Source organism: Mercenaria mercenaria, chromosome 16, assembly GCF_021730395.1.
Source record: "Mercenaria mercenaria strain notata chromosome 16, MADL_Memer_1, whole genome shotgun sequence".
NCBI lineage: Eukaryota > Metazoa > Mollusca > Bivalvia > Venerida > Veneridae > Mercenaria > Mercenaria mercenaria.
Window position 1 is genome coordinate 47,028,741 of NC_069376.1, and position 19,663 is coordinate 47,048,403.

Below are 19,663 nucleotides of genomic sequence, written 5' to 3' on the forward strand. Positions count from 1 at the left end.
GGAAAAAATTCAAATGACTCTTCTCTTGATTCTCATGAGCCTTTTATGTCTTGCTGAACTTGGTCAGTACCAGCATCCATGTATGGTCTTTTATCATTACCTGCATTCAAATGGTATATCCTGAAAATCCTGATTAAAGTTTGCATGCAAGTTACTATCTCTTAAAACTAATGCAGGTAGTGGATTGAAACTCTATAGATATTTTAACATCTAGGGGAATATTCTTGCTTCAGGGACAACAGTTCGAATAGTAGAGCATTGGTTGTCTTGCTGACAGCTCTCTTGTTTTCAATGAGGAGTGTTGCAGAGATTGTCTGCCACTCTAACAGAAGGTGATACAGTCAACCACAGAATAAACTGAACTAACCACTAATCCAGGACTATACAGAAAAATAAGACATTGTAGGACTTGAACTCTTAGAGGTGAAGTGTTCAACCTTTCCATAAATTATGCATTGATACAAGAAGGTATATGCTTAAAGGTAGGAAATCGTAAGTTTGCCCTGCAGAAGGCAGAGGGATATAGTTTTGGCATTACCTTTCCATTCTGTCCTTCTGTCTATATGCCATTCTGTCATTCTGTCTTTATTACTGTGGCCGTATTATCAAAGACATGGTCTTTTTCTATCTGTGAGCAAAACATGATATAGTTAACTTCAATAAGGAAAGGTGTATTCAGACTGCTTGAGAATAACAAGATTTATGGCCCTTATACTGTATAGTATCTGTATAGTGTTTTTGTTCTGCTTAAAAAGAGTGGGAAGCAGGAATTTCAATATGGTCTTATATGAATTTTCTAAATGTCAGAGAACCACAATTTAATTAAATAGATACACTCTAAATGTATCCTTGTCTCTTAAAGTGTCTACCACATCCCACTTCAGGGAAGGGAGCTTAATATTTTAAAATACATGGAAAATGACTTTGAATTTAATTCAAGCTTAGATTTATAAAGAAAAAGTGAATAGATCATTGATTTCGAATTAATCCATCCATTAATTGACTTCAGTTGTCTGTTCCAGAGGTTCAGTTATGATCGTAACCATAGCAACAAGAATGCTTTAAATTTTAATTACCTGGTTAAGGTGAAAAATACAGATTAATAACAAGTAGCTAACATGACGATATTGCAAGTTTCAAGTTTAACAATAGTATATTATGTAATTATGCAGATGTTACATTTTCTGAGATATCCGCAAAAAACCAAATAACAGAAAATGGTAGTGCTATTTAAGGGACTTTTACATAAAGTTTTCAAGACATCAGATTTAAAATTTTTAGCTCAGCTCAACTAAAGATTCATAGTGAGCCATAAATGTAGGTGGATGTTTCGGCATTCATTGTCTGTCGCCAACATCTTTATTAGACATTTTCTTCTCTGAAACACAGAATAACACCAAACTCAGTGATTCATTTTGCCGTGCGTCCTGCGTCAAAGACGCGTATTTTTCATGGGGGACGCGTTAATTTAAAATGTGTGCAGCCACGGGACGCAAACAAAATTTACCTTATCACTGTTCGATTTGTAAAGCATAGGGCTTGAGCTAGGGAGAGACTTGAGCGAAATAGTCGCTTTGTAGCTCCCCACTTCGCTCTAATCTAACATCAAAGCAAAATTCAAGTCGCCCGATTTTTTTTTTATCCACACTCCACCAGTTATCCGCTATCAGCCTGTTGACACTTGACTGGAATATACGATGGCATAATTTAAGCTCCGCCTACTTCAGATTACCGAGAAGTGCGAAGGTGACACTTGTTTTGTAAACTGACTGTTGATAAACAAAGCAGTAGAGATTTATATTACCGGTACATTAGCTTACACATGCTTTTTTGACCTTTAGAAAGTATCTTACCTTGACTGGCTCGAATAATTTCCTTAAATCCACTTATTTTTACTCATATTTTTCAAAACCAAGACTTAAGAAACATAATTTTAATCACTGACACTTTCTGAGATTAAAATAACAACTGAAATTTACCCAAATGTTTGACACTTGCATCAAATTTAGAAATTGGGTTAAACATGTTTGACAACTGTTTCTTTTGATGTGAGCCGACACCAGCAGATCAAAGAAGACAGTATTCGAGTGATGTCATAGTGATGTCACTGCTATTGGCATGTATTTAATTCACATACTTGTTATTTAACCCCTTAGCCTGCTGCAGGCGAATTTAACAGCCTTTGCAAACAGCTTGGAACCAGATCAGACGCCGATTAAATCGGCGTCTGATCTGGTTCCAAGCTGTTTGCTACTCTGACAATATTTCTTCTAATTTTGGAGCAAATTGAATGAATTTTACAATTTTAGCAGACGACGTTTCCAGCAGACGACATTTTATCTAGCATGCTGAAGGTTAAAGTGACTGACTTTGAGTGCATTAGCACTGGGAGCTTGACTTATTTTCTGCTGATATGGAATTTACATTTTTAATTAATTGTATTCATATTTAAAGGGTTTTCTTGGTTTGGGCAATCATTGCAAGAGTGAAAAAAAACTTTAATTTGCAGTTTAATCACATTAGATTCGCAAGGTTTACAAAGATTAGAAAACAGAATCACTGACATTTTCAGTGAATTTATTTACTTTAAATTAATAGATTTCAACAAAGACAGGAAATAATAAAATTAGTTACGTTATATTATTATATATTAAGCATATTTAGTTCCTTTTTCAACTTGCATGACTCATTACTCACTGGCTGGGACTCATTGTTTCAAAATATGCGAGTCCCATGGACTCGTATCTTCAGATTTCAAAATGAATCACTGCAAACTTGGTATGTAGCGTCTTGGCACAAGTTTGTTCAAATTAGGGGCAGTTGGTCCATTTAGGGGCAGCATCTTCATTATAAGCACCTCTCCCAATTTTGTTTGAATGATGGGATTTAGCCCCCGTTTTGGGGCAGCTGGAGCAAAAATTATAAGAAAAAACATATTGATAAATGATTTTTTCTCAAAACCAATTGATAGATCTTAACCCTTAGCCTGCTGCAGGCGAATTTAACAGCCTTTGCAAACAGCTTGGAACCAGATCAGACGCCGATTAAATAGGTTCCAAGCTGTTTGCTACTCTGACAATATTTCTTCCAATTTTGGAGCAAATTGAATGAACATAACAATTTTAGCAGACGACATTTCCAGCAGACGACAATTTATCTAGCATGCTAAAGGTTAAAGGAACTTGGTCTATAGCATTCTTACAAAGTCGATCTTCTGTTGTATTACTTGGAATAGGGGGACTTGGCCCCTTGAAGGGGCTGTTAGAGCTAAAAATAGAAATACCTTTAAATGAAGTTTTTCTTTCAATATTTTTACTGCAGTTATGGCCCTTTGAGAGTTTTGCTATAAAGAATGAATGAGTTGGGTTTTACGGCGAATCGACACAAAAAGGTCATATATAAAGAGGATGGCACAGTATGTGGGGTCATCCATGTCCTATGGACACAGTTCTCGTTTATCTCAGGGCCCTATTTGACATGTTCATTTTTAGCTCGACTATTCGAAGAATAGGGGAGCTATCTTATTACTCGCCCCGGCGTCGGCGTGAGCGTTAGCGTGAGCGTCACACAAATGTTAAAGTTTGCGTACCACCCCAAATATTTTCAAAGTCCATTGAGATATTGCTTTGATATTTTGCATACTTGTTTACCATCATGACCCCAGTCTGTAAAAAGGAGGAAGCAACTCTATCAAGCATTTTGACTGAATTATGGCCCCTTTTTGACTTAGAATAGATGTTAAAGTTTGCGTACCACCCCAAATATTTTCAAAGTCCATTGAGATATTGCTTTGATATTTTGCATACTTGTTGACCATCAAGACCCCAGTCTGTTAAAAGGAGGAGGCAACTCTGTCCAGCATTTTGACTGAATTATGGCCCCTTTTCGACTTAGAATATACTTATTGTAATGTTAAAGTTTTACTCATTGCTTATATTATACTATCAAGCACTGAGAATAGCCGAGCGCGCTGTCCACTGACAGCTCTTGTTATAATCTTTCATATAAGATGAAGATTTTTATAAATTTATGCCAAACAAACCCTATCAAGATTCTTTTTTATTATGTTAAAGGCACTGACCTCCAGGTTCTGGCTAAAATGATCTTTCTGTAAAGTTACAGTTTGATTTTAGAATATGAGTTTTTACTTCTAAACTATCTTGAAAATGCCAAACCAAGAAATAAATTATGCCTGAGTCAGGAATCAAACCCAGATCGCCATGTCAATAAAAACTTCCCCTGCTGTCTTTACCAATACACCATGGAGGAATATGTATTTAACAACCGTCATAAAACCATGTACAGTGACATGAGTGGTTGGCACCTGTGTCCTTTGGACACACATCTAGTTTTTTCTGTAAAAACATTAACTTTCTATGGAAAGTAGCTTTAACCATTCAACCAAGGTCAAGCTTGTGACATTTTAATGTCTAATAATACTTATATACTGTTACTGGCAGTTGGAGAAATTGTTTTCTGTTTAGGACAGTCTAAGTGAAATATGATTTATGAACTGTTACAAGATGATACAGTATTTTGATTACTTTACTTACTAATAATTTAGAAAAGTATGGCAGTTGGACTGATAGATATGGCACGTTTATTATTTATAATTGATATCCACGAAGACATCTTTAAATATAGGGCTTAGCGCAAAACTATTGTATCTTGTTTTTAAACTTACTGCAAAAGAGTGTTTTAACACGTTTTATGCACAGTGGGCGGTTATACATTGGGTTCAATAATTTCACGAGGGTGCAGCCCGAGTGAAATTATTTGTACAACGTATTACCGCCCGAGTGTATAAATAGTGTTGAAACACTTTTTTGCTATGAATTGTTTCGATTCTAATATGCTCTTAATCTAAAACAGTAGATAAAATATAGAAGCGCTCAAACAAAAACTTTGACGTCACCGCACGTTAACGTGACATCATTCTAGCGTAAGAGTGTTTTAGCAGAGAAAAGCATATGAATGCTAAACAAAAAATACTGCTTGGCTTCTTCTAAAAATAACGAGTCAAGTTATATGCTACAGACAGCAAAAAGTTGTCAGGGTTTACGATCCTTATTATAATATTTAGATTGATATATCGATCAAATTCTTAAATAGCGGAATGATGAGAATATTTTAAGTGTTTCAGTGCTACCACCTGGATGCCCTGCACAATTTTTTTACCATTTTCCTGACAGTTGGATGGCAAAATTTATGTTTTCCACATTTAATTGAAAAACATGCACATTAGAAATGACATTGCCATTGTATGTCCTTTTGAGTGGCTGATCAATAGAAGAATGTTATTTCCCCTGGATCAAAGAGAATTTAATCAGTCAGTGATGACAGTAATTTGATCTATTATTAGATTTTACAGATATTAGTACTTTAGATTACTGTTTTAATCAGTATTATTAGTAATGTGCTGGAATTTTGATGACCCATGGGAAATTAGCACTGTGTGCACACATCTTCAAAAGGCTAAAGTTGGTAAGGGAGGTAATGCGGGGGAAGGTTAGCATATTGTGTTGTAAGAGTTGTCTTGCTTTTATTGTGGTAATCTCCAAATAAATAAGTACTTGCTGGTTCAGAAAAAAGCATTTTGAAAAGGTATATATTGTCTTTATTGTGCAGTATTTCTACAAGCACATTAGTGCACAAATACATCACTATGTTTTTGAGGAAACCTGCTGTTTTGGGAAGGTTCAGTTTGCTATTTCTGCAAAAAAAGAGAACAAAACATACTCAATTTACAGGAAATTTACCCAGTACACACAGTAGGAAAGGCTGATAACTGATACCAATAGAGGAGTGGAGGCTAGGAAATGTTCTGTGCAACTTTTTGTCTATATGTTTTAAGTTATCTTCATCAAAAGTTACTGTGTGTAATACACTTGATACACTGAAACATGTTATACATAATGGTATGTTCCGGTGCATATTATATTTATATGCAACATGTCTTTTTATACCCCTGCCATTAACCCTTATCATTCTGGACACTATAGATATTGCCTTTGCAACCAATGTAGATCATGATCAGCCTGCACATCCTTGCAGTCTGATCATGATCTGCACTGTTCGCCATTCAGTCAGTATCTTTTTTGGTAAGCACCCCTTTTAACAGTTAATGGTACTGTCCAAAATGAAAGACGGACAAGTTCATTATAGAAATTTAGCAGGGTAAGTGTTAAAATTCAAAGTAGGTGGAGGTGGCATGTAGTGTCACCCCTGTCAGTGTGCATGCATGCACAGAGCTTGACATAAACTCTGTAGAGCACTTGCCTATAGGGCAACCCCAGTATTTGGTTGCCCAAACGTTATCTTTTGATGTGATGAGATATTGCAATGCAGTATAGCAACAAAAACAGTACATAATTTTCTGAGAATTATTTCTTGGGATCTTTCATTTTATTTCACTTTACCGATGGGCAACAGTTACTGAGTATGATATTTTGCCTGCCTGCACTCCACTTTTACCTGCCCCATGCAATAGGACAGTCCTTAAGATTGAGCCCTGCATGTATATGTATATGTTTGTTTGTTCATTTGGAAAATCATGTCTGCTCTCAGAAAGTATTGCAGTATTCCATTCTGTACTGTAGAAAAGACAGTTTAATTTTAAAAACATTATTGAACTTTCTCTTTCTTTATCCTAGACTTCTTTGTATGCTCCAAATTGTGATTAGCTTTTACTTGTAGTTTTAATTTAAATTTTACATTGTTTTGTTTTATTACAGGCCAAGGAGCAGTGTTTCAGAATCTTGGGGATCCTGTATTACAAGGGGCGTTTGAAGGATACAATGGCTGTATATTTGCTTATGGCCAAACAGGTAAGTTGGAGGTTTAGTTAAAAAATGCTTCTAAGAAAATATTTAATTTTATTTGCAGAAAATTTCATGGTTTCGGTCAAAACTGCTATTTTATCATGCCCCAAGGGGGCATATTATGTTTTGACACTGGTGTCTGTCCGTTAGCAATTTTGTGTCCGCTTTGTAACTCTTGAACCCTTTGAAGGATTTCTAATAAACTTTACACAAATGTTCACCACATCGAGATGATGTTTAGAGAGCATGTTTTGGATGGCTCGCTTCAAGGCCAAGGTCACACTTAGTGGTCATATGACTTTGTTTCGTGGCCACTCTGTAACTCTTGAACTGCTTGAAAGATTTTAAAGAAACTTAGCACAAATGTTCACCAGATCAAGACAGCTTGGAGAGTGTATGTTTTGGATGACTCGCTTCAAGGTCAAGGTCACACTTAGGGGTCAAAGGTCATACCTTCGGGTGTATATTGCTCCACACAGTTGTGCTCTTGTTTGTGAAATAAATTGAATGTTTTGACTTGACTGCAAAAATGTTGGGAGTTAAATTTCATGGATTGGCTTAACAGCAAAATCCACAAAAACAAGGTACCCGCTCATGATGAAATACTGCACGGATGATGTTGGAAAGTTGCTATATTACCTATAATTGTGTCAGTGCAGTGTTATACTCAACTTAACAAGTGATTACAAGTTAAAGCATAGCAAAAGTTCCTTTTAGGGCATATCTATATAAATATAAAATGATCATCTTGTAAAATTTTGGTTGCAATGTATGTTTTATACTGCCAAAAAATTTCAAGTAAGTATTTACGCTAGTTATTTAACATAAATTGTTAAATCCAACAACAGATTAAATCTGTTACCACTAGTAGAGTAAATACGACAGTAAGACATTGAACCAGTTAATCATTTACGATTCGATGCCTGAACTTGTTGCGCATAATTAGAGGGTTGCAATGGGGTTTGTTTTCATATATTAACAATGCATTTTAAGGTAACGATAATATTTAGTTGTTTACATTTAAATTTGCTGATATATGTCTATCCGGTCGACTGAACGTATGTTATTTTCCTCAAGAATGGAGGAAATAACATCCTCCAGTTTAGTAATATGTAATCCACGGAACGCGTTCAGTCAGAGAGTCGCCTCAATTAGGAAAGAATAGTCTAACGTCGGAGGTTATTTCTAAGGTCACGGAGTTTTATTGGCCAGCTTGTAATGACAACAGCTTTCGGTATCAGTAGCTCAGTCAAGTGTGACTTATTTAACTATAATATTCCTTCTCAAGAGAAGGAATAATAAATTTAGGCAACTTTTTAGGTGGTATGATATAATGAAATAAAAATCTCATGTACATACATACACTTTTGTGCCCCCACCACTCAAAAAGTGTGCCTAGCTCAAAAAGTATTTGATGTAAATTCATGAATTTATCATGATGTGACCTTGCACACTTGGCATTCTTCTTGAGATTTTAGTGCTAATTACAGAATTACGACCCTTGAAATAGCCAAAATAATGGATTTTTTGTTTGTGGTGCTCACGTATATAGCATAGAATAATAAATCCTTTTTAAAAAAAATTGAGCCTATACCCCCTTTAAGACTGCAAACATTTGAATTATTGCTCCTTATTTATGACAAATATACCAATGGGGGCATACCCTGTGTCCTACAGACACTTTCTAGTTTTCATTTCATGAGTTTTTGTGTGTCATATTGTCACAAAATATATGTCAGTTGTGTAATGCTTTTAAGGTGGTGTTTTTTAAACAGCAATTTTCTGCTAAAAATGAACAAGTTTTATGATAGAACATAAAATTGCTTTGAGGGATATTAGCAGTCACAACAATTAGTGCACACAACAATTAGTGCACAAGTAAGTTATTTGTGAAGATTGCAAATCAGGGTGTTTTATTATCAGCTTGTGCTGGTTAAGAAAGTATGATATACTTTCATTTATATCTTTGGACAGCTCATCTGTGCTGGATAACAGATAAGTCAGCTTCCATTGGGATGGGGTGTGGTGGTGGTGGTGGTTGGGGGGGGGGGGGGGGGGGGGGGGGGAAGTACCTTATGCTTATATAAAACATGTAGCAAATCTGCCAGGACCAGAGGATAGTGCCATGTAAGGTAGTATTCCATTAAAACCAGATGCCATATGAAACAGGTTTTGCTATAATTTTTTTTTAAAGAAACACATTTTCAAGTAGAATAACTTCTAATTCTTCTGTGATACTGGTTTGAAATGTTTATGTGACTTATATCTTTGTTAACTTTGCAGGGTCCGGGAAATCATACACAATGATGGGCACGTCGGAAGAAAAGGGGATAATACCACGTCTTTGTGATGCACTGTTCGATCGTATTGCTAAAATGGAGAATGAATCAACTGGCTTTAAAGTTGAAGTATCATATATGGAGATCTATAATGAAAAAGTCCACGATTTACTGGATTTAAAAGGGTATGAGATAAGTTGAAAATCTGTTGGTGCCAAAAGATCAGTTGAAAATCTATTTGTGCCAAAATGTTTTTTTACTTACAGGGAAAACCTTGTCATATTTATCCCTTATCATGCTGGACACGATTGATTATGCCTTTGTGACCAGTGTAGATTTTGATCAGCCTGCACATCCGTGCAGTCTGCATGATCAAGATCTGCACTGATCCCCATTCAGTCAGTATCTTTTTGGTAAGCACCCCTTTTAACAGTTAATGGTATTGTCCAAATTGAAAGATGGACAAGTTCATTATAGAAATTTAGTAGGGTAAGGGTTATACAGTAACAAAATGTGTCTTGTTTTCTTTTCACTTGAGTTTGTTATGTTAACTTTTAAATATACATATATCACAAGTTTAGACTTTGAAAAAATGATTCTAAGTTCCATTACAAAACTGGCAGCCATTTTGGAACACAAAAATCAGATAAGTAAAAGTTTTAATAGCTTATAAGAGATCAGGGGAACTTTTTATGTAGCCTTGCTTGATCTACAGTTAAATGATAAGTTTAAGACAAAATCACTCAGAACAACATGTGCATTTATCAGAAAGTTTTCATTATATTGTACACAGATTTTATACTGGTTATGGAAGTCATAGTTTGATGCTTTAGATTATATTTCACATTTCTTGTGACATTTCTATATGATAATGGTATTACTGATTTTGTTTTTAAAGGCACAAACAGAATTTAAAAGTAAGGGAACACAATATATTGGGACCATATGTGGATGGCCTGTCTACACTAGTCGTAACATCTTTTGAAGTAAGTACTGTTATAGAGCTGTATAAAAGTGATCGCTGCAAAATAGAGCTGTATAAAAGTGATTGGTTATATATTAGGGACAGTATTAGCTGTTAATCTTAAAGTTTTACAGCTGAATGCCAAAAATAGCTATATTTTTCCCTAAAATTGTTATATTTTCCCTGAAAGAAAGTCCTATTTTCCTTATGCATAGTAAGTAATTTTACGAATGTTGGCATTTATTATATATTTTTCAGTTACCCCAGTTACCCCTCAAAACGCGCATAGCTGTTATGGACTGATAATTATGTCACAGTGTGTTTACTTCTCATGAGGTGCCAAACTGGTACCAGTTCTTGCAAATTAGTACTTGGCCTGTTATCATGAAAATCAGTTGTTTGCATTTTCGCTAGCCTGGCTCCCTGGCTGCATGGTTATTTTTTTATATGTCAAGAAAATCTTAAGCCTCTAAAATAGCACATTTTATCTGATGGAGCCAGGGGCAATAAAAAATGTCAATGTAGAAACAACCTGCTGGAGTTACTTTCCTCTTAATGAATAAACATATATATGTAAATAAGAACAAACATAGGGACGGGAGCCAGTCTACATTTTCCCATTTTTAGCTCACCTGAGCACGAAGTGCTCAAAGGTGAGCTTTAGTGATCACCCTGTGTCCGGCGTCCGTCGTCGTCCGTCCGTCCGTCCGTCCGTCGTCAACAATTTGACTGTTAACACTCTAGAGGTCACATTTTTGACCCAATCTTAATGAAACTTGGTCAGAATGTTACCCTCAATAAAATCTTGGACGAGTTTGATATTGGGTCATCTGGGATCAAAAACTAGGTCATCAGGTCAAATCAAAGGAAAAGCTTGTTAACACTCTAGAGGTCACATTTTTGGCCCAATCTTAATGAAACTTGGTCAGAATGTTACCCTCAATAAAATCTTGGATGAGTTCGATATTAAGTCATCTGGGGTCAAAAACTAGGTCATCAGGTCAAATCAAAGGAAAAGCTTGTTAACACTCTAGAGGTCACAATTTTGGCCCAATCTTAATGAAACTTGGTCAGGATGTTACCCTCAATAAAATCTTGGACGAGTTCGATATTGGGTCATCTGGGGTCAAAAACTAGGTCACCAGGTCAAATCAAAGAAAAAGCTTGTTAACACTCTAGAGGTCACATTTTTGGCCCAATCTTAATGAAACTTGGTCAGAATGTTACCCTTAATAAAATCTTGGACGATTTCGATATTTGGTTATCTGGGATCATAAACTAGGTCACCAGGTCAAATCAAAGGAAAAGCTTGTTAACACTGTTGAAGCCGCATTTATGACTGTATCTTCATGAAACTTGGTCAGATTGTTAATATTGATGATCTTAAGGTCCAGTTTGAATCTGGGTCATGTAGGCTAAAAAAACTAGGTCACCAAGCCAAATCAAATGAAAAGCTAGTTTACACTAGAGGCCACATTTATGACCATACCTTAATGAAACTTGGTCAAATCTTGATGATCTATAGCTCAAGTTCAAATCTGGGTTAGGTGGGGTCAAAAACTAGGTCACTAGGTCATATCAAAGGAAAAGCTTGTTAACACTCTAGAGGCCACATTTATGACTATATCTTCATGAAACTTAGTCAGAATGTTAAACTTGATGATCTTTAGGGCAATTTTGAATCTGGGTCATGTCGGGTCAAAAACTAGGTCACCGGGTCAAATCAAAGGAAAAGCTAATTAACACTGTAGAGGCCACGTTTATGACCATATCTTAATGAAACTTGGTCAGAATGTTAATCTTGATAATCTTTAGGTCAAGTTTAAATCTGGGTCAGATGGAGTCAAAAACTAGGTCACTAGGTCATATCAAAGGAAAAGCTTGTTAACACTCTAGAGGCCACATTTTTGACTATATCTTCATGAAACTTAGTCAGAATGTTAAACTTGATGGTCTTTAGGTCAAGTTTGAATCTGGGTCATGTCGGGTCAAAAACTAGGTCACGGGGGTCAAATAAAAGGAATAGTTAGTTAACACTTTAGAGGCCACATTTATGACCATATCTTAATGAAACTTGGTCAGAATGTTAATCTTGATGATCTATAGGTCAAGTTTAAATCTGGGTCAGGTGTGTTAAAAAACTAGGTCACTAGGTCAAATCAAAGGAAAAGCTTGTTAAGACTCTAGAGGCCAGATTTATGACTGTATCTTCATGAAACTTAATCAGAATGTTAATCTTGATGATCTTTAGGTCAAGTTCGAATCTGGGTCATGTGGGGGCAAAAACTAGGTCACCGGGTCAAATAAAAGGAAAAGCTAGTTAACACTTTAGAGGCTACATTTATGACCATATCTTAATGAAACTTGGTCAGAATGTTGATCTTGATGATCTTTAGGTCAATAGGTCAGGTGAGCGATACAGGGCCTTCATGGCCCTCTTGTTTGGGTTAATTGCTCTGAAATTTCCCCTTGAGAAAGCCACGGGTTGTTTTGAAAAAAAAAGAAAAAGAAAAAAAAAAGATCACTGTCTGTTGAAGATATGCATGGGTTAAATGGAAAATGGATGTATGTAGGTATTAAGGAGGAAGGTTACCTTGATATTTGTAAGTGCGCATGTCCAACCGGAAGCTAACATGACGATTTACGACGACGTTTACGACAAACTAAATGTGTGTGTATATCCATTCTTCTGGAAATAAATCTTGAACCTGCCTCCGATCTTATGTTTAATGGTTTAATAATGCAGATATAATGAATGAATTGCCGCAGAAACGCTTCGAAACATTGTTGCCTTAAATGACGTCATTGACGTCATGGCGTTACGTGTCAGTCACCGCGCAAAATTAATAGCTTTTATTTTGAAAGTACGTTATTCTGTGCTTTTTCTTTATTTGAACTATTTTTAAACAGCCATTATTTGCTGAAATACTTTTTATTAGTCTTTTGCTCTGAAAAATGATCAATATTTTGCTTCTTTTATGTAATTATATTGAAATGTTATGCGGAATGTAAGAAAATGGATGATGGTAACTGATGTGATTGGGAATATAGATGGCTGAAAGGAAACTTATTACGGTCATTTACAAATAAAAATTGGGCAGTTTGATTTGTTACACCTATTTCCCAGTTTCCGTTGATAATTTGTTACTTAAATACTAAAACTAAGCTCTAAAATTGTTAAAATTTCAGTATAAAATTGTGGTGTCTTGAATTAAATTGATGTTACCATGGAAACGAAGCCCGTGACCTATATGTCTAATTGTAAAATTCAGAAGCGTTGACACTGGTCTATTTAAGGAACACAGCTTCGGCTTTTTATTTTCATTTCAACAATATCCATGAGAATAATAGCAGCATGCAGAACGATTTTTCAATAAAAATGTCAGTACGATGGGCACTGCTGTAAGTATTTTAAGCTGTGAAATTTGTTAGATTAACTGTAATTCATAAGAAAATATTACTAACGTTAGAAATAAGATGTTTTAAAGCTACATTAACAAGAAAGATAATTTTATATAATATTTTTTATAAGAAATTACGATAAAAAGCAACATATAAGCTATTTTAAACACCTCTGTTGCCATGGTTACTCTAAACTTTAAGAAAAACATAGTACCATGTAAAGGTCTTGGTATTTTGCTAATCATATTACACTAATATTCCATGTTGGTCAATAACAGAATGGCACTGAAGCCGTCGAAAAACCCGTTTTCATACATAATTGTTGAAAAATGAGAGAAAATGCGTTACCATGGAAACACGAGCCCCGCGACATATACATTTTAAGCTTTTATAAGAATGCTTATGCGCATACTAGTAAAACTATTAATTATGCAGACTTCTACGGATAACAATGAAACCAAAATACACTGAAAAGTGTTAAATATCCGTATTTTCCTTCTTCTTTCTATATAAAATACCTTAAGAGGGTCATGTACTTCAAACCTGGATAAAAATTGTACTTGAAGGGACAGAGATAAACGGGACTGAGATTGTAGCAGTTAAAACATTAAATTACACGAAATACAAAAAATCACTGCGGTTCAACTAATTTGAATTTACCCTGGTAACAAGGTAACCTACCTCCTTAAGAAAAAAAAATTGATGAACTGAAGAACAGTAACTGACCACCAAATGAAATATCAAAGTAAATTAAACAACATTGAACAACAAAGGTCACCAGAGTGTCAGATATATAGGCACAACTTTCATGTATGACGAGCTGCCCTGCCTATCCCACAAAAGATAAAAGGTTCTGTTACCTCTAGAAAGAAAAACACTGCCTTTCAAAGATTTCTATTTAACTTTTTAGCTCACCTGTCACGTAGTGATAGGGTGAGCTTTTGTGATCACCCCTCGTCCGTCATCCGTCCACAATTTCTTGTCTGAACGATTGAGGTTTCATTTATGATTTTATTTTAACCAAACTTGCACACAACTTGTATCACCATAAGATCTCGGTTCCTTTCTGGCCAGATCCCATTATGGGTTCCAGAGTTATGGCCCCTGAAAGGGCCAAAATTAGCTATTTTGACCTTGTCTGCACAATAGCAACTTTATTTATGATTTGATTTTTACCAAACTTGCACACAACTTGTATCACCATAAGATCTCGGTTCTTTCTTGAACTGGCCAGATTCCATTATGGGTTCCAGAGTTATGGCCCCTTAAAGGGCCAAAATTAGCTATTTTGACCTTGTCTGCACAATAGCAGCTTCATTTATGATTTGATTTCAACCAAACTGGCATACAGCTTGTATCACCATAAGATCTTGGTTCCTTTCTTGAATTGGCAAGATTCCATTATTGTTTCCAGAGTTATGGCCCCTGAAAGGGCCAAAATTAGCTACTTTGACCTTGTCTGTACAGTAGCAGTTTTATTTATGATTTGATTTTTACCAAACTGGCACACAACTTGTATCACCATAAGATCTCGGTTCTTTTCTTGAACTGGCCAGATCCCATTATGGGTTCCAGAGTTATGGCCCCTGAAAGGTCCAAAATTAGCTATTTTGACCTTGTCTGCACAATAGCAGCTTCATTTATGATTCGATTTTAACCAAACTTGCGCACAACTTGTATCACCACAAGATCTTGGTTCCTTTCTTGAACTGGCTAGATGTTTTCATGGGTTCCAGAGTTATGGCCCCTTAAAGGTCCAAAATTGGCTATTTTGACTTTTGCAGCCATATAGAGACTTCATTTATGGTTTTATTAGCTCACCTGTCACATAGTGACAAGGTGAACTTTTGTGATCACCCTTCGTCCGTCATCCGTCGTCAGTCCGTGCGTGCGTGAACAATTTCTTGTCTGCACGTTAATGGTTTCATTTATGATTTTATTATGCCCCCCTTTGAAAAAGGAGTGGTATATTGTTTTGCAGATGGTCGGTCGGTCGGAATGTAGACCTATCCGTTTCCGGATGATAACTCAAGAACACTTGGGCCTACGATCATGAAAGTTGATAGGGAGGTTGGTCATCACCAGCAGATGACCCCTATTGATTTTGAGGTCTGTATGTCAAAGGTCAAGGTCACAGTGACCCTGAATAGTAAAACGGTTTCCGGATGATAACTCAAGAACATTTGGGCCTAGGATCATGAAAGTTGATAGGGAGGTTGGTAATGACCAGCAGATGACCCCTATTGATTTTGAGGTCAGTATGTTAAAGGTCAAGGTCACAGTGACCCAGAACAGTAAAACTGTTTCTGGATGGTAACTCAAGAACGCTAAGGCTTAGGATCATGAAAGTTGATACGGAGGTTGGTCATGACCAACAGGTGACCCCTATTGATTTTGAGGTCAGTATGTCAAAGGTCAAGGTCACAGTGACCCTGAATAGTAAAACGGTTTCCAGATGATAACTCAAGAACATTTGGGCCTAGGATCATGAAAGTTGATAGGGAGGTTGGTAATGACCAGCAGATGACCCCTATTGATTTTGAGGTCAGTATGTTAAAGGTCATAGTGACCAGGAACAGTAAAATGGTTTCCAGGCAATAACTCAAGAACGCTTGGGCCTAGTGTCAGGAAAATTGATAGTTAGGGTGGCAATCACCAGCAGATGACCCTTATTGATTTTGAGGACATTAGGTCAAAGGTCAAGGTCACATTGGCCAGGAATAGTTAAATGGTTTCTGATCTTCTTGTCCAAAACCATAGGGCCTAGGGCTTTGATATTTGGTATGTAGCAAAATCTAGTGGTCCTCTACCAAGATTGTTCAGATTATTTCCCTGGGGTCAAATATGGCCCCACCCCTAGGGTCACATGGTTTATATAGACTTAAATAGGAAAAAACTTTGAAAAACCTCTTGTCCAAAACCACAGGGCCTAGGGCTTTGATATTTTGTATATGACATCATCTAGTGATCCTCTACTAAGATTATTCAAATTATTCCCCTAGGGTCAAATATGGCTCCGCCCTGGGGGTCACATGGTTTACATATATTTATATAGGGGAAAACTTTGAAAATCTTCTTGTCCAAACCACAAAGTCTATGGCTTTGGTATTTTGTAATGTAGCATCGTTTAGTGGTTCTCTACCAATTTTATTCAAGTTATCCCTCTCGAGTCAAATATGGCCCTGCCTCAGAGGTCAAATGGTTCATATAGACTTATATAGGGAAAAACTTCATGTCCATAACTTACATCATTCAAATTTGGACCACATGTATAGTTTTGAGTGGCAAGATGAACCTTGACATGAGTTGACCTTGATCTTGACCTAGTGACCTACTTTCACATTTCTGTACCTACAGCCTTCAGATTTGGACCACATGCATAGGTTTGTGTACTGAAAAAAACTTTGAACTTGTTATTGACCTATTGACCTACTTTCACATTTTTGAAGGTACAGGCTTCAAATCTGGACCACATGCATAGTTTTTTGTTCCAAAATAAAATTTGACCTTGACTTTGACCTAGTGACCTGCTTTCACATTTTTCAAGCTACAGCCTTCAAATTTGAAGCACAAGCGTAGTTTTTAGCTCGACTATTCGAAGAATAGTCTAGCTATTCTACTCACCCTGGCGTCGGCGTCGGCGTCACACCTTGGTTAAGTTTTTGCATGCAAGTACATACAGCCATCAATTAAAGGCATATAGCTTTGAAACTTATTTTTTCTCTTTTCTAGGTCAATTACCAACCTCTCTGGGTCAGGTCCTATAACTCTGACATGTATTTTGAGCAAATTATGCCCCCTTTCAGACTTAGAAAATTTTGGTTAAAGTTTTACATGCAAGTTACTATCTCCAAATCTAGTGCAGATATTGATTTGAAACTTCACATGTGTCTTCGGGGTTATAAAACTAGTTGATAGCAGCAAGTCCCATAACTCTGACCTTCATTTTGGCCAAATTATGCCCCCTTTTGGACTTAAAAAATTCTGGTTAAAGTTTTGTGTGCAAGTACATACAGCTATTTCTAAAAGGCATATAAATTTGAAACTTATATTTTCTTTTTCTAGATCAATTACCAACCTCACTGAATCAAGTCCCATAACTCTGACATGTTTTTTGAGCAAATTATGCCCCCTTTTAGACTTTGAAAATTCTGGTTCAAGTTTTACATGCAAGTTATTATCTCCAAAACTAATGCAGATATTGATTTGAAACTTCACATGTGTCCTCGGGGTTATAAAACTAGTTGATAGCAGCAAGTCCCATAACTCTGACCTTCATTTTGGCCAAATTATGCCCCCTTTTGGACTTAGAAAATTCTGGTTAAAGTTTTGTGTGCAAGTACATACAGCTATTACTAAAAGGCATATAAATTTGAAACTTATTTTTTTCTTTTTCTAGATCAATTACTAACCTCACTGGATCAAGTCCCATAACTCTGGCATGTATTTTGGGCAAATTATGCCCCCTTTTGGACTTCGAAAATTCTGGTTAAAGTTTTACATGCAAGTTTCTATCTCCAAAACTAATGCAGATATTGAATTGAAACTTCACATGTGCCTTCGGGGTTATAAAACTAGTTGATAGCAGCAAGTTCTATAACTGATATGCATTTTGGTCAAATTATTTCCCCTTTTGAACTTGAAATTCTTTTGATAATTAACCTTTTTGGGTAATATTTTCCTGCTTCTAGGACAATATTTCAAATAGTCGAGCTTGGCTGTCTTACGGACAGCTCTTGTTATGTACTGAAATGAACTTTGATCTTGAGATTGACCTAGTGACCTACTTTCACATTTCTGAAGGTACAGGCTTCAAATTTGGACCACTTGCATAGTTTTGTGTTCTGAAATAAAATTTGACCTTGATTTTGACCTAGTGACCTACTTTCACATTTCTCAAGCTACAGCCTTCAAATTTGAACCACATGCATAGTTTAGTGTACTGAAATGAACTTTGATCCTGAGATTGACCTAGTGACCTACTTCCACATTTTTGTACAGGCTTCAAATTTGGACTGCATGCATATTTTTGTGTTTGGAATTGAAATTTTACATTGATTTTTATCTATTACCTAATTTCTCAAGCTACAGCCTCCAGATTTGAAGCACATGCATAGTTCTGTCTACCAAAATTAACTTTACCTTGAAATTGATCTAGTGACCTGCTTTCACATTTCTCAAGCCACCGCTTTCAAATTTGGACCACATACACATTGTTTTGTACCTAAATGAAATTTGACCTTGATTTTGACCTTGAGCTAGTCTTTAAATTTGGAACATTCTAAAATGGCTCAGTGGATGGCGCCAAGATCAGTCTGTAATCTCTTGTTAGGTTAACGGTCATGGTCAGATTAAACCAGAATGGTAGAACTTTTGTTTACGGTGAGCACAATTTCTGTTCCTTGTGCAATTACTGAATGCATCAAGGGGGGCATTTCGTGTTCGACGAGCTCTTGTTTTAACCAAACTTGCACAGAACTTGTATCACCATAACATCTCGGTTCCTTTCTTGAACTGGCTAGATCCCATTATGGGTTCCAGAGTTACGGCCCCTGAAAGGACCAAAATTAACTATTTTGACATTGTCTGCACAATAGCAGCTTTATTTATGATTCGATTTTAACCAAAACTGGCACACAACTTGTATCACCATAAGATCTTGGTTCCTTTCTTGAAACGGCCAGATCCCATTATGGGTTCCAGAGTTATGGCCCCTAAAAGGGCCAGAATTAGCTATTTTGACCTTGTCTGCACAATAGCAGCTTCATTTATGATTTGATTTTAGCCAAACTTGCACACAACTTGTATTACTGTAAGATCTTGGTTCCTTTCTTGAACTGGCTAGATTCCATTATTATGTCTCCCCCAGGAGACATATTGTTTTTGCCCTGTCTGTCCGTCCGTCCGTCCGTCCGTCCTTCCGTCCATCCGTACGTCACACTTAATTTCTGAGCAATAACTGGAGAACCATTTGACCTAGAACCTTCAAACTTCATTGGGTTGTAGGGCTGCTGGAGTAGACGACCCCTATTGTTTTTGGGGTCACTCCGTCAAAGGTCAAGGTCACAGGGGCCTGAACATTGAAAACTATTTCCGATAAAAATAGCTAGAGAACCACTTGACCCAGAATGTTGAAACTTCATAGGATGATTGGCCATGAAGAGAAGATGACCCCTAATGATTTTGGGGTCACTCCG

General features: G+C 36.4%; 1 protein-coding gene across 1 annotated transcript in view; it reads left to right on the plus strand.

The window, feature by feature from the left end:
* The window catches only part of LOC123543332 (kinesin-like protein KIF13B), a 253,779-nt gene that overhangs the window by 75,599 nt on the left and 158,517 nt on the right, over positions 1-19,663 (plus strand). Inside the window, exons 4-6 of the mRNA XM_053525922.1 lie at positions 6,735-6,827; positions 9,105-9,285; positions 9,999-10,086. Coding sequence (XP_053381897.1) covers positions 6,735-6,827; positions 9,105-9,285; positions 9,999-10,086 — 362 coding nt within the window. The remainder of the gene's footprint in view (positions 1-6,734; positions 6,828-9,104; positions 9,286-9,998; positions 10,087-19,663) is intronic.